General features: G+C 40.4%; 1 protein-coding gene across 6 annotated transcripts in view; it reads right to left on the minus strand.

The window, feature by feature from the left end:
• LMTK3 (lemur tyrosine kinase 3) overlaps window positions 1–16485 on the minus strand; it is a 94723-nt gene that overhangs the window by 59010 nt on the left and 19228 nt on the right. For all 6 annotated transcript variants that reach the window (XM_069742693.1, XM_069742696.1, XM_069742694.1 and 3 more), the window contains 4 exons: window positions 10673–10803; window positions 8497–8647; window positions 7515–7585; window positions 6674–6792 (listed from right to left, as the gene is read on the minus strand). In XM_069742693.1, coding sequence (XP_069598794.1) covers window positions 6674–6792; window positions 7515–7585; window positions 8497–8647; window positions 10673–10803 — 472 coding nt within the window. The remainder of the gene's footprint in view (window positions 1–6673; window positions 6793–7514; window positions 7586–8496; window positions 8648–10672; window positions 10804–16485) is intronic.

The following is a 16485-nucleotide window of genomic DNA, read 5'->3' on the forward strand; positions in this document are numbered from 1 at the left end:
TGATGAGACAAAGATAGACCTTTTTGGTGATAATTCTAAGCGGTATATGTGGAGAAAACCAGACACTACTCATCACCTGCCCAATACAATCCAAACAGTGAAACATGGTGGTGGCAGCGTCATGATATGGGGGTGTTTTTCTGCTGCAGTGAAAGGACGACTGGTTGTCATTGAAGGAAATATGAATGCGGCCAAGTACAGAGATATCCTGGATGAAAACCTCTTCCAGAATGCTCTGGACCTCAGACTTGGCCGAAGGTTCAGATTCCAACAAGACAATGACCCTAAGCACACAGCTAAAATAACAAAGGAGTGGCCTCAGAACAACTCTGTGACCATTCTTGACTGGCCCAGCCAGAGCCCTGACCTAAACACAATTGAGCATCTCTGGAGAGATCTGAAAATGACTGTCCACCAACGTTCACCATCCAACCTGACGGAACTGGAGAGGATCTGCAAGGAAGAATGGCAGAGGATCCCCAAATCCAGGGGTGAAAAACTTGTTGCATCATTCCCAAGAAGACTCATGGCTGTACTAGCTCAAAAGGTGCTTCTACTCAATACTGAGCAAAGGGTCTGAATACTTATGACCATGTGATATTTCAGTTTTTCTTTTCAATAAAAGTTTCTACATTTCTGTTTTTTTTTCAGTCAAGATGGGGTGAAGAGTGTACATTAATGAGAAAAAAAAGAACTTTTTTGGATTTACCAAATGGCTGCAATGAAACAAAGAGTGAAAAATTTAAAGGAGTCCGAATACTTTCCGTACCCACTGTAAGTAATGACTAACTCATGTTCAGCTTTAAGTGAGTACCACAACTTAGAGTGCAAGGAAAGCAGTCCCGATCAGGGGCGCCACACCAGCCTCAAGCCCAGTGATGCTTCCATAGTGGCCAGGCCCCAGGAGCAATTAATCATTGCAGTTGACTTGTCTTCACACAGGGACTCTCAGCACTCTAATATTTGGCAGCCAAACACTTCCTCCAATGGTTTTTTTTACATTGTTTTGGGAGTTTTTTCTGAACGTTTGCTTTCATGTTCTTGAAACCTGCTGATCTATGGAACAACTCTTCCATCTATTTTGTATAGGAATGTGGGAATCCATAAATGCTGTTTTAGGAGGACATACCTACAAGGGTTAAACACTGTTCAGCTGTGTCGGATGTCCTCAAATATAATGATTTCTGTTGTTACATAAAGCTAATTTTATTTTTCCTGTTGATCTCAACAATTTCATTTTCTTCTGAACGTTCTAGGAGGAAAACAAGTCTGCAAGGCAGAGATCTAGGTCACAGTCCTATTATGAGTAAGAACATCACAGATCAGTGGTTGGCTCTGTGCGCAAGATAATCCTTCACTAAATATGTTTTGAAATTGGAAAGATTTTCGGAATATATATGGGCGACTATTAGATTGTGCATATATGTATCATGGTAATCCTGTAAGTAGGAGTATGGCTGTGTTACAGGAAGATCTCATCATCTGTCTGAGCTCAGTCACAGGGCATAGAGAGGTCTTAAATGTGAAAAGATGGTAATCTATGGGGTAAGTATAAAGCAGATATAAAAGGAATATAAACAAATAAAAATAGGAGGAAAACAGAGGAATATGATTAGTAGCTTTAAGAGAAAGCTCATAAGATAATGACCTATTGGTTAAATCAGGTTTTTGGGTTATATGTATTTAATAAAGAAAAAATGCATTTTTTTCATATCAGAATCTTTATTAAAAGCAAAATCAGTAAGCTTGTAATTTTCACACTGGCCACTGGGGCTTTTTTTACTTCCTGTTCTTTCAGGATGAGTTTTCAGCAGGCTCCTTATCAGCAGAGGCAGGATTACAATGACGGGTAACACCTCTACACGCAGCTGATATCACAGGATCCACCAACACAATAGGGGATGTCACAGCTGATCTTGCTCCCCCAATAACAATGACATTTGAACACACTCATTAGATGCTTCAATAGAAAAGATAGGTTCCGACCATTGTGGCTATGTACACGTCTTGTTTCCTGAAACATCAGGATGTTGGAGTCTAAAAAGGCCCCAGTGGTCGTTGTGAGTTTGTATTTTTAATACAGATTGCATTATGAAAAAAATGCTAAAAATATCAAAGATACGGTTTATATTTAGAACAAAAACCTAATTTAAACAAGAGGTTATTCTCTGATGACATTCGCTTTAATTCTCTCCATCTAGTAGGGATGTAAAGCATGGCAATATTAATAAAATGTATATAAAGATACAGCATATAATCCATTTTCAGTTATCAGGTGGTTAGGGTAAAGACAACTGATGTAAATCGAGATTAGGACATATAACACAGCAATGTTCTTTGGGTCAGAAGAAAAGGGTTCATCTCTTGTCCAGTGGGAAATTTCAAAGGATGCACATGAATGCAGGACTGGGTGCTGAGACTCCCACCAAAGATCTGTAGAGCAAGGGGATCCCTTTGAGTATCACTGGGAAAGATGAGGATATGCAACTACCGTATGTGGATTGCAACTGTACTAAAGTAAACCAGAGGCTGAGCAACACAGTCCTTGGCTTTTCGATATTGGTGGGATCTTCTGACAAGTTGGACATCATCTGTTACTGGAGGTACACAATAGTCCACGATTCAAGGTTGCCTAGGTGGGAAATTTTAGAGAGGTGGTGTTGGGTGTTGCCCAAGTGTTACTTACCTGATAATGAGGTAAAGGAAGCACAAAGGAAGGAAAATAGATTTTATGAGTGACATGAATGGCTATAAGCCCTCATCCAAGAAATTCCTTATGGAGAGTGTCACTGAGTAGTGGGTCTAGAGTCTAAGTTACCACCAGTATTGGGCGAGGGTTGTGCACTGTGACCTTAAGGTAAGAAGTGCGCTGAGCATCAGGTGAGATGATTGGGTCATGGTTCTTCATAGAGTCAGCCGAGGATTCCCTGCAATATTCTAGAGCTCATATAAGATTGGGACTTTTTCCCCACATATAGGAGGAGGAGGAAGTTCTGAACAAAAGCCAGCACCATAGTTAGGTAGCAGAGGGGTAACGAACCATTGAGTATTAAGGTGTTCCACTCTAGGGCCTAGATAAGGCCGTACAGTAGGAAGAAAAACGCTGACTATGTGGCATCTGTGTAAGGTTTGTCTCAGTTAGAGGTGGAGGCTTCTTCCTGTTTTGAAGGCGTGCATCCGCCATCAAGGATGATGTTGATAACAGCCTGACCTAGACAATGAGGTAGCCACACAGAAATTGCCTAAATGTGGAAAACCGCGCCACGACAGAGATGGCTAGGAGACTAATATCTGTGTGTGAGGGATTATCACATGTGACTCATGTAACTGTGAAGGGTAAGCCACTAATTTGTGCAAAGTGACTAGAAGTGCCACTGCAGCACATTACTGCCATCGAGAAGTCACCGAGAGGGGTTGTAAGCTGCACAATGAGGGTGAGAAGAGCTGCTAGTGACAAGGGGACCGTTACAAAGTGACGGAAGTGCTGCAAAGGAAAGTGCTAGAAGAGGTGTCACAAGAGTAAGTGCCAATTGTTTGTCGCTATGGGGGTCAGACTGTTGTAACCACCAAGTTTGTTGCCTCCTTGTGAGTAAAGTTCTCCAATTGCCATCAGAGATTATCTTCATCCTTCCTCCATCCCTGAGAAGAGGACCATTATACCACGTAGAATCACTATATACCCATCACAGTAAAATGGGAATACTAATCTTGCCACCCCATTACAGGTGGCTGTCGAGAAAAAGACGATCAAGGCAGGTTGGCATGACAGTGCCTTTTAGGATGGGAACCAAGGCAGGAAGGAGTTAACTGCAGGATGGGATAGCTCTGGGCTCTAGAGAAAGGATACAATAAGATTAGGTTGCCATTGGTTGTTTATTAAGGTTTTTTAAAGGAAGCTATTATCAAAAGAATACAAATTATTGAAATCATGTTTTTGTGGTACATGTATTTTAAAATAAATTTGGGCATTTCTTTTATATTACCATGTTAGTTAGGGGGGATTCTGCTCTTCTGGCACTTAGGGGCTCTGCGTATGGGGTCCGCAAACTATTCTATGATAATTTGTTCTCCAAGAGTTAAATAGCGCTTATTTTATTCCGAGACACACCGCGTGTCTAAACAGTACTGTACGGCCACAAGTGGGGTATTGCCACGTTCAGCAAAAATTGTGTGGCAAATTTTGTTGCCATTATTACCCATTTCCCAGTGTGAAAATGGAAAATCTGCAGCTAAAATTAATTTTTTGTGGTAAAAATGTACGGTAATTATTTTTTCTTTACTTCTCAATGGTATAAGGTTCTGTGTCACACCCATGGTATCAATATGATCACTGCACCCCTAGATTAATTCATTCAGTGGTGCAGTGCTGACCTCAGAGGCTCTGCCAATGTGACATGGCATCCTCAAACCATTCCGGCAAAATGTGCTCTACAATATGGAGCACCTTCCGATCACAGCTTTACACTGTGCCTCAAAATTAATTTTCAACCACATATGGGTATTGGCGTGCTCAACATATTTTGTGGTCCATTTTCTCCTATTATACCTTTTAAAAACTTGGGGTCTAAGCAACATTTTAGTGGAAAAATTTGTAATTTTCCATTAATTCAGCCAAGTGTTATACAATTCTGTGAATCGCTTGAAGGTTAAAAATTCTCACTACATCACTAGATTAATTCCTTGAAAAGTGTAGTTTCCAACATGGGGTCACTTGCAGGCTTTTTTGCTGTTTTGTCAGGGGCAGCTGCAATTTGTTCCAGCCAAATTTGCACTCTAGAATTCAGTTGGCACTCTTTCCCTTCCGAGCCCTACCGTGTGCCCAAACAGTAGTTTTTCCACCACATATGGGGTATTGGTGTACTCAGGACAAATTGAGCAACAAATTGTATTATCCATTTTTCCTGTTAACCTTGTGAAAATGAAAAATTTGGAGGAAAAGGAACATTTGTGGGAAAATTGACTTTTTTCATTTTCACAGCTCAACGTTATAAACTTCTATAAAGTACTTGTGGGTTCAAAGTGCTCACTACACCTCTAAACAAGTTCCTTGAGGAGTGTAGTTTCCAAAATGGCATCACTTGTGGGGGCTTCCATTGTTTAGGCATATCAGGGTCTCTGCAAACGCGAGATGACGGCCGCTATCTATTCCAGCCAATTTTGAGCTCCAAAAGTCAATTGGTGCTTCTTCTGTTCCAAACCCTGCCGTGCGCCCAAATAGTAGTTTTCCACCACATATGGAGCATATTTGTACTCAGGAGAAATTGCACAACAAATTACACCATTCATTTTTTCCTTTTACCCTTGTAAAAATGCAAAATGTGGGGCAACATTATTGTGGTAAAATTTAAAATGTTCATTTTTTCCTCCCACATTGCTTTAATTCCTGTGAAACACATAAAGAGTTAATAAACTTCCTGAATGTGGTATTGAGCACCTTGAGAGCTGCAATTTTTAGAATGGGGTCACTTTTGGGTATTTTCTGTCATAAAGGCCCCTCAAAGTGACTTCAAACACGGTGGTCCCTATTAAAAGTTTTGTAAATTTTGGTGGAAAAATGAGAAATTGCTGATAAACTTTTAACCCTTCAACTTCCTAACAAAACAAAAACTATGCTTCCAAAAATGTTACAGATGTAAAGCAGAAATATATTTTGCACGGTATGACTAATTGGTTTTGGAATATATAAAATGAAAGTTTGAAGATTGCGAAATTTTCAACATTTTTGCCAAAATTCTGATATTTTCACAAAAAAACTCAAAAAAAAGTCAACCTAAATTTACCACTAACATAAAGCACCTAGTGTCACGAAAAAAAACAAACTCAGAATCACTGGGATACGTTGAAACATTCCAGAGTTATTAAGATCATAAAGTTAGACTAGTCAGAATTTTAAAAAATTGAATGGTACGGGAGGTGAAAACATGGTTCGGAGTGAAGGAGTTAAAGGGGTTTTCCAGACTTTGGGTGTAAGTTTTCAGTCACTCTATGTGACTGAAGACTTTTGAATCCTCATAGTGCACAGTGTGAAGGCTGTCAGGACTTGCTAGCACTGGGAGCGAGCGCTCATGTTGCTGCAAGTAAGCAATTTGCATATTTCTGGCCACATTTCGATTAGACGTATCCAGGCTCGCTCAATACGCTTGCATGTCTAGTTGGCAAGTTACGACGTGTATGCAATTCACAAACTTGTGGGCTTACTCCTGCATGCTACCCCTACTGGAGAATCCTGGCAGTGCGCACTGTGAGGATTCACAAGTCTGCAGCCACATGTGTCCTAAGCCTGTACAACCCCTTTACGGTGCACATACTCTACTAAACGCTAACATTTTATGTAAAAATACTAACTGCTGACTCTTATGCCCAATACTCTGCTTTCCTGTATAAAACACTTTTCTACACCTACCTCGGTTCTGCGACCACAACCAGTCAGATACAGATTGTTATCATAAATATGATGATACAGCTTTCCTAATATCACTCCATACCAAAAGTCTGGCTCCTAAAATACTTCTTTTAACATTAAAGTCACAAGAATTATGGCTGGTGGTAAAGCCATAACATATCAGTGTCTAAGTATCTTTAGAGCATCCATTGTATACTGGACATATTGGCAAGAATACAACAAAACATTGAAAACACTGGAAAAATTGTGTTGCAACGAATCCCGAGATACCTGTAAGGTTGAGCTTCAGACAGAAACTTCCGTTGTTCTAAAGGGCTGGCATTGACGCGGAGCTCCTTAACCACCACCTGGGCAGGAGTGTAGTCTGAGAATATCTCCCCCAAGATCACCTTCATAGGAATGAATGGAGAAAAAATAGATCAGCTAAAGGTAAAAGTATGAAGATTAAAGCGGTTGTCCACTTCCTGAACAAACCATTTTTAAATTCAGAAGTCCTCCTTGTAAAATAAAAAAAATGATGTGGCGAAACAATGTCCGGAGAACCCCAGAAGACCCGGTGAGGACATTACTGGAATGGTGCAGGTGCAGGAGGTGAGCATGCGTTATTTATTTTACAAAGGAGAATACGTCATTTAAGAAGGGGTTTCCAGGCAGTAGACCACCTCTTTAAGGGAAAACAGGAATGTCGTGAACATTGTCCAATTACTTTCTATATATAAATGCATGGGAAGGCTATATATTTTTAGGGTCATTTTATTGTTTCATGTCAGTGTCGTCTTTTATTGTCTTTTGTTATCAATTGATTACATTAAGGGGGATATCCGTTACTTGGACAATCTCTTCAAGTGGAGGACAACCTTGTTCGTTTTAGCATTTGTGTGCTCCTCATTTTTATGTCAAGGTCTTCATCCGTTGATTTAACATTTCTGATAATTAAATTCGGCTTTACAGTAATTTTTTGGTCCTATTAATTACTTGCCTTTTCGTGAAGACCATCATTGACCCTTGGCATTCATGGTTTATACTATATTATTAATTCCTTCTCCTCCCTACCCGTTTCAGAGATCAGAATGCAGATGGATGGAACAATTCAATGACTATCAATACTCACCTTCCCAAACCAGCCATTTCCAATCTCCTGGAGATAGCTTAGGTCCTGCCGGCTAAATCCTGTCTGCTTTACTAAATATGCAGAAAATATAATTAATGCCATGAACTCCATTCAAATATTTTGCAACAATATCTGTACAACCACTAGTGTTCTATACAATTCCAAGCACTTGACATAAAGATAACAAGATACCTCCACAGGGATGTCCCACAAGTCTATATCTTACATAAAAATGCCACCCCACCCAGTTGTTTTATGGGATATTGAAGAAACATCCAACTCCTACAATCCAATAAAAAATGAAAATGTATTAAGTATTACACTGAATTATGACCGAGACACAAATTAAAAAATGTGACGCGTTTCGGTCCACTGATGATCCTACTTCATAGCTAAGTGATCAGAAACGCGTTGCATTTGAACCTTAGTGTCTTGTTTGTATTTTTGTGGAATACTCAATAAAGCGTTTTTGTATTTTACTGGATTGTGGGAGCTGGATGTATCTTTGTTTCTTTTTCCTCCCTCTTTCCAAAAAACCATAACTTGCTTTATTTTTCCCAACAACATAACGTTATGAGGGTTTTAAATTTTGCGGGACAAGTTGTAGTTTTGAGGGGCATCATCCATTTCACCATTCAATGTACTGGAAAATGGAAAAAAATTTCAAGTGCAGTAAAATAGTGAAACCAACCCTCCCCCCCCAAAAAAAAACAAAAACAAACAACAACACATTTTCTCAACTGGTTTGCGGGGTTTGTTTTAACGGTATTCATTGTACTGTAGGCATGACGATTATGACCTATGATTATGGAAATATCAAACTTGGTTAGTTTTTTTTTTTTGATCGTCTGTATTGTAGTATATAGTAAAAATCACTGTCTCCAATGAAGCCCCTAGTCATAAACCGATCTTCAAAGGAGCACTATTATGGAAGGGGCAAGGGACTTCAACACAGTGTAAAAATTAGATCGGAGATGGATACCTGTTTTAGGTGCCTGGGTGTTGGGGACAGGTAAAGACACCTCGGAGAGAGGAAGGATATAGACGTCAGGAATGGACTGGGAAGAGGAGGTCTCCTCGGCAGGTGGAGTGTACTCCCCAGAAAATTCTTCTCCATCTGGATTTTCAAACTCCTGAAGAAAAAAGTGACATAGTAAGGGTAGGGTCAGACATCCGAGAAAAAAATGTACAAATTATGCCAATTAGAGGACATGGAGAGACAAAAATGGTTTATCTGCCTTTTCGAATCTGTCAGTCCATGAAAATTGGGCCACACTTGGACATCATCCGAATGCAGTCCAATTTTTTTCATGGACCCATAGACTTGCGTTGCCGATTTTGATCCGACACTTGGATTCAAATCTAATTTCTTCATAGACCACTCAGTCAGAGGAAGAAAAAACAAATCAGGATATATGCACAGCCCCCATGGAAGATCATAGGTACGAGTGCTATCCTTAAAAACCATATCTAGCGCCTGTCCATAAAAATCGGTCTTGTGCACGAGCCCTAAGAGAATGCAAAATGTAGAAAAAACTAGGTCGTTTGTTGGGTTAACTAATGCTCATATTCAGTGCTTAGTGGCTTATCTCTGCACAGAGGCCCACACGGGAATTCACCTGCTCCCCGGTGGGCCAGTCCGGGCCTGGCTGTTTATGTTGATTTTCTATCCTTTGGCCACACACAGTCAGATGCTTCTATCAGAACCACCAAAAGATCCAATATCAGAATTGATTGTGCCATTGCTCAGAATAAATCAATCTGAATCTCCCGGTAATGTTCACAATCCTTCCCCTTTTCATAGTAAAGAAAGGCCTGGCACCCCGCTGCGCTCTGGCATCGACATCGCAAGCGCTCGCCTTGGCATCGATACCAGAATCAGCAGCTCAGACACTGCATTTAATTATCTGCACATGGATATTTTTTAGAAAGACAAAACAGTTCTTTCGAAAATGCATACATTTTTCATGGTGCTCAAAATCTACAAAAAAAAACAAACACTGCCACAACAACTATGGAAATCATTTTTTGTTTTATAATAGAAGCCAACTGGCATACAGACTACATGTGAGTATTACCCAGTAAACATTACATCCATCCGCAGAAAAAAAGGAAAAAATACACTACCGATCACTGTAAAAAAAAATAAATTAATATATGACCTTTCAGGCTTTATAGAGACTAATCTTATGAATACGATGACATATATCTTTGGTTGAAGAGTGAACACCATTTATTTTTTTTTTACACAAATCAGTAGTACACATGAAAATAAAAAAGATTATAATATATCATATTAGAGCAATCTGCTTATTTCTCCCCCAGGACTGGGCACTCACTCCCCAAACTCTTGATTCATAGATTAAATCTGTCTTCAATAAATATGAATTTCTCCATTACTGAGATAGATGACAGTTGGAGCTTATAAAGTTCTATGGAAAACTGTAACTGTCATTTCAGGAGAACTTACAGAAGAATGGCGGTCTCCGCCTCTAGCTCCTCCCTCCTCCATAGAAGTTTATAAGCACCAACTGTTATCTCCTATCTCAGTAATGGGATAATCTATCTTCACTGAATACACACTTTTCCATGAAATTCAGAGTAAAAAATCGAATCCAGGAGGAAAAAGAAGCAAAAGTATCTGATAAGAACGAGCATTCGTAGTAACGATTGTTCCGGATTATGAGTTCATCAACACCCAATGAACGAACAAAACACTTTTTTGTTGGTTCAATGATTTTTGGGGTGGCTTAAAAAAATAATTTTCTGTAGCACATTATCCTGGGTAAACAGGTGATGTGCTGCCGATAACAATTTATTTATTCCATGCACACAGAACTATTGTATTATTGATCGTTCTGGACCCATGGGATTCTAGATGATCTGTCTGCCGATCGGTGGTGAGGTAATGGCCATGATCGTGCCATGTAAACTCAATATTAGGCTCTGTTCATACCTATGATTAAGGTAAAGGAACCGGATGGACCCCATTGTAAGGCAGTAGGGTTGTTGGTTTCCATCGTATGCACAAGACGTCAGATTTAGAGACAACTTAAGAAAGGAAACGTCTGTATAACTATTTGGATCTCTCCAAAATTGTTTCTCGGCTTCCTCCTTGTCTACACAACTCTGTAATGTTTAGTTGCTATGGATCTCACCTTGAAGCCAACATCACCTCTTTTGCAGCAGAGACAGGTGAGGAGCAGGAAGATGAAGGCCAGCAGACCAGAGCAAGAGATCAGCACTACAGCATATGGCGGAGCAAGAGGGGCCCTCTGAGACGAGCCATCTACAAGAAGGTGAAGAAGAAGAAATTGTTTTAGAATAGTCCTGGAATAGGTTGGCACTCAGAATTGATTTTATGCACGTGATATATTTGCAAAGTCCCACAAAGACACATCAGAACGAATACTTTTATCCTAATTCTAGGATCAATTCACATTCTGCAAAAGAATAACCATACCCATCTCCATGCAAACAAAAAGGCAGGAACCTAATTTTTGAGACTCAACAGAGCCAACACTATTCCAGACAGGAGCTGTCGAGAAGGAAACTCTTAATTCCCATTTTATGACCAATACTGGAAGCAGCACATTAGAAAATGGAGGCAATAGATAAGGATTTCTCAAGGAACTCGGTGCAATATCAATTGATTCTAACTTGCTTGTAATTAGCTTTCGAGGTGCTGGCTCTCATTAATGGTGTTGGCCATTACTTTTTTATTGATGGTCTATCGTTAGTATAGGCCACCGATATCTGATGGGTGGAGGCGCAACACCAAAACCTGGGAGATCAGCTGTTACCGGCAACGGAGGAAGTTCTCATATGCTGCCGGAACACGTCAGTTCTGTGGCCAGATACTACATATCTTCCCCCTATTCAAGTGATATCAGTGGGTTTGGCCAACTTTAGTCTAATGCAGTGGTCTTTAATGTTACTTATCTGGAGAGCCATATTCAGCGTCGCATCCAAACTCCCCATCATCGGAGCGGTGAAATCCTGTTCCAACCCCTTCAAGCACCTGTTCCTACTGGCACCATCATACTATCTCCAGACTACTATACCTAATTTATCGCTATGACTCCAAGGCCAGTATATGTGCATCTGGACCTGCTCTTCTGTGACGGCCACTCACAAAAGCCACCATCTGGAGAACTCTTCATAGCTGTTCGCAAAACCTAGTGCTAACGCAACTGAAAGCCTCGAGCCACGCGTCATGGTCCCAAGAACCTTATGTGGCTTCCGAACCACAGGATGGGGACCCCTGGTCTAATGTGTATGGGGTTCTTGCTTTCTAATCAATGACCAAATACAATATGTAAAGTCTCTCCTAGAAATAACGCTTTAAGTCAAATCCGCTAAAGAGCATGAAGGACTTCTATTGCTGCAGAGGCCGTAGTTTATTCCTCTTCAGTTTGATTCCGGGATTTTATATTTTAAGCGTCGACCATTTATCATACACTGATTAAATGTCAATGTTATAAAACAGCAGGGAAAATACAGCCAAGGGAGCTTTCAGCCGGGCCCGGAGGGTTCCTGCCGCAGTGCTAAATTTGACTTGAAAGCCAAGCTGAGCTATTAGCGGAGAAAATACTATATTACATCCTCTCTCCTGAGAGCATTGTGGGCACACGAGAAGTATTTGTCCTCCTAAATAATATACAAGTAATTTATATCCTATGTATGGCGATGAGCCAGGCTGGCAGGACAACTGGCACTTGCAAGCCACTGCACATAAAGATACTACCCAAAATGTCTCCTGTCCTTGCATCGCTTGTTCTGAAGCCCGAGGTTTCCATCTTTTCACCGTGCTGTCTGAGTACAGTGACGGAAATAAGACGTCAAATTATTTATTCTAAAATCATTTAATGGAGGTTTTTTAGTAAATCTCTATTAATGATGATCACTAGGATAATTGTAAATAGTAAATGACAGACGGATTGACCCCTTAACACCTGAAGCTTTTTTTTGGTTTTGCGTTTTTTTGTTTTTTGCCCCCTTCTTCTCAGAGCCATAACTTTTTTATTCCTCCGTCAATATGGCCATATGAAGGCTTGTTTTTTTGCGGGACGAGTTGTACTTTTGAACGACGCCACCGGTTTTAACATGTCATTTACTAGAAAATGGTTTAAAAAAATTCCAAATGCGGTGAAATTGCCCAAAATAAGTGCAATCCCACACTGGTTTTTTTGTTTGGCTTTTTTACTAGGTTCCCTGAATGCTAAAACTGACCTGCCATTATGATTCTCCAGGTCATTACGAGGTTCTTTTTTATCAAATTGGTGAAAAAAAATTCCAAAATTTGTTAAAAAAAATTGCTCCATTTTCCGATACCCATAGCATCTTCATTTTTTCGTGATCTGGGGTCAGATGAGGGCTTATTTTTTGGGTGCCGAGCTGGGGTTTTTATTAATACCATTTTGGTGCAAATTCGATCTTTTGATCGCCCGTTATTGCATTTTAATGCAATGTCACGGCAACCAAAAAATGTAATTCTGGCTATTTGACCTTTTTTTCTCGCTACTCCATTTAGCGATCAGGTTAATCCTTTTTTTTTTTGATAGATCAGGTGATTCTGAACGCTGTGATACCAAATATGTGGAGGTTTGATTTTATTTTTATTGATTTATTTTGAATGGAGTGAAAGGGGAGTATATTTGAACTTTTATATATATATATATTTTTAATTTTTTAATATTTTTAAAAACATCTTTTTTTTACTTTTGGCATTCTTCAATAGTCTCCATAGGTGTCTAGAAGCTGCAACAACCTGATTGGCTCTGCTACATAGAGTCGATGTTCAGGTCGCCTCTATATAGCAGAATTGCTCACTTGCTATGAGCGCCGCCCACCAGGTGGCGCTCACAGCAAGCCGGCACTTACAACAATGGAGGTCTCCAGGCGACCTCAGGTTGTCATGCCAACACACCGGTGACCTGCGATCACGTGACGGGGATCACAATTTTTAAAATAGTATCACTTATGGGGGGCGATTAGAATATATAAACCCTTCAAAGTTATTTCAAAACTGATTAGGGTTACAGAAAATAGAATTTGTACATTTCCTGTAAAAAAATGAAAAATTGCTGCTAAAATTTTAACCTTTCTAGCATCCTAACTAAATAAAAGGATGTTTGAAAAATGACGTAGAGTAGACATATAGGAAACTTTATTTTTTAACTGCTTATGACATCTGGTTTAAAGATATAAGCATTTCAAATTTGAAAATGTCATAAAAAACAGCGAAACAGACAAATTTATCACTAACATATAGCATAATGTGTTAGAAACAAATCACGCTCATGATCAGAGGGATCCGTTGAAAAAGTCCAGACTAGTTATTATTACATAAAGTGACGCTAGTCATATTTAAAAAAGATGGGGAACTATTATTAAGCTCAAAATTGGAATGGAGGCTATTTTTTTCTAAAGAAGCTTCCTATGATATCTGCAAGCATTTGGTCTAGTCCGGTGCTACCCATCAATTTTTAGGTCTATGTCTGTTTTCTTGGGTGGTTTTTTAATGGATGAGATTTTAATAATTTACTAATAAAGGAATCACAACTTTTTTTACTATGGTGTTTCCTTGACGCTTACATTTTTCTGTTTTTGTAGGCTTATTGGCCCTATTCATCAAGACTGGCGATTCTGTCGATAAGGGGGCATGTTGGAGTGGACGCTTCTAATTCATTAAGAGACACAACCTTCTTTAATGAATCAGGTGAGGCCCATAGTGGCGTCCGCTGCTATGTGCACCTCACCTCACCACAAATCTTACCCCGGCCTCTACTGGAGAAAGATTTGTGACGTAGCAAATGCCACCGGTCGTCATGAATTTGATGAGCGGCGATTGCCCTGCCCACGTCCAACCCCATTACCGCCCACTTTGAGAATGGTGTGAAAACACCGGAAGTCACTTTTTCTGCGCATCCTCACGATGCGTCAAAAATGTGCAACTTTTCAAAGCTTTTTTCACAAGAAATCTGGCGAAAACCTTGTATGTCTAAGTGTTTCTTTTCTTGGGTTTTGTATATGAAATGGCCACACTGTGAACGGGCTCTTACACTTTATACATATGCCAGCTTATAGTCCAGCTCAGTTTTTTTATTTTGTGGATGAATCATCTTTTATCACTTTATGTAAATGACCTCTTCCAGGCTATGGGTAGGACGCTGCCTGGAAGATAACTCTGCCTCCTCACTTCATTATCATATGCATCGCCTCCCACTCTCTATCACTGTGACGTCAGAAAATCTCACGCCTGTGCCTTCCATCGTTCCACCTTGGTATTCTATCATTTTAGGGGAATAGGCTTCATGTTCCTTCTGCGCAGGTTCCGGTGAGTCCCTGATACTTCCACTTCCAGTCTTCTCTAGCACGCAGAAACCTTGAACTACACAAATATCAGTGAAGCCTGTGTCCATAGAAGGGCGGAAGACTGAGAAGGAAAGACAGAAAATGGAATGAGCAGGCGCCAGATTTCCGACTTCACCGGGACAGAGTGAAGCTAATGTGAGGCGATACATAGGATGCTGAATTACGGAGGCAGAGGTATCTCCAGGGCAACGTCTTCCCCAAATCTTGCAAGAGATTATTTATATAAAGTGACAAAAGCTAATTTAGCCACAACAGCAAGGCATCTGATATGAGACATACAGGTAGGACTTTTTTCAGTAGTTTCTAACCTCTGTGCCCACATTAATACTTTAGATAGGTCAAATGTGATAACAGATTCCCATCAAAGTGGTGCAGAAATTATTGGCGTTATATAATCTAGTATAATAAATAAATTCATAAAATGTGTTTCAGTGCAATTTGCAGCAAATCATATGAACCTTCTTAAAGATGAGTGGCAAAGCTGTCAACAAATATACAACTATATAGAGGTTCCACCACGGTAATAAAAAATGGGATCACTGCATCTAAACTTATTCATCTCCCATCCAAAGAAAGATATAAAACCATTAAAAAATAGCATTTTATTCACAAGTTAATAGAGAACATATGAAAATAAGAAGCTTTGTGATACATCTTGTCAGAGAAATCAGTTTTGATCCAAACACATGCAGTTTTTGTTATTGCTTTCCACGGGTTGAACAACACCAAAATAAACTCAAAAACATAAATCCTTAGCCTTGTGCCTTGTCCAGGCACTAACTAAGCAGAAAAGACCCTGGCTACTCAAACACGGCTGAGCTAGCCCGAGCTCAGTCAAACAAAAAAGTTATTGTCCATAGCAACCACTGACACTTGCGGTTCTCTGCACATGGCCTGTGCAGACTTTTCTCAGAGAGGGATTCAGGCTTGTCTCTTTTCAACTCAAAGACACATCCAGTCGGGTCAGCTTCCCTAGCCTATTTATATGTAGAGCCAGCCAGGTGTTCTAATCAAAGCCTGCAGAACTAGGATTTAACCCTAGCCTACCTGACACTGCTACATACCCTACCTCTCTGCCCAAAGAAAAGGGCTGTGCACCTGGATCGCCCCCAAAGGTTAGGGGTACTCGGTACCGGGTCCTTCGGTTCTCAAGGGGGATGTCATGGTGGCTGACCCGGTCCGTGGCCCTCGGGAGGTCCGTTGTAAAAGGGAAAGGTCTTTAAAGGGGAAATGTTCGTGACGCCACCTGTGGTATTCGGTCAGGGTGACCGACACTGCTTAGGGGTTCACTGGGGTGATTTTATGGCAGCTAGATGGTATACCTTCCCACAGGTGAAATATGTCCCCAGGGCTTCCCAGTGTGTAGATGGTGGATGATGGGAGGCGCAGTGAAGAACGAGGACACAAGGTTGCAGTCTCTTTACCTTTTTACTGAAGACTTCAGCATCCACAGTCCACAGCACAGATCACAGGGCTGGCAGAGTCCGGCCGGTTTGGAGGCAAATCCAGAGTCCCCTTATCTAGGTGGAAATCAGTAGCCTTCCTCTAGCGCCTGGGTGTTGTAGTGCCTTATTGCTGAGCCTCTCATAAGGTC

Source organism: Ranitomeya imitator, chromosome 10 (assembly GCF_032444005.1).
Source record: "Ranitomeya imitator isolate aRanImi1 chromosome 10, aRanImi1.pri, whole genome shotgun sequence".
Classification (NCBI taxonomy): Eukaryota; Metazoa; Chordata; class Amphibia; order Anura; family Dendrobatidae; genus Ranitomeya; species Ranitomeya imitator.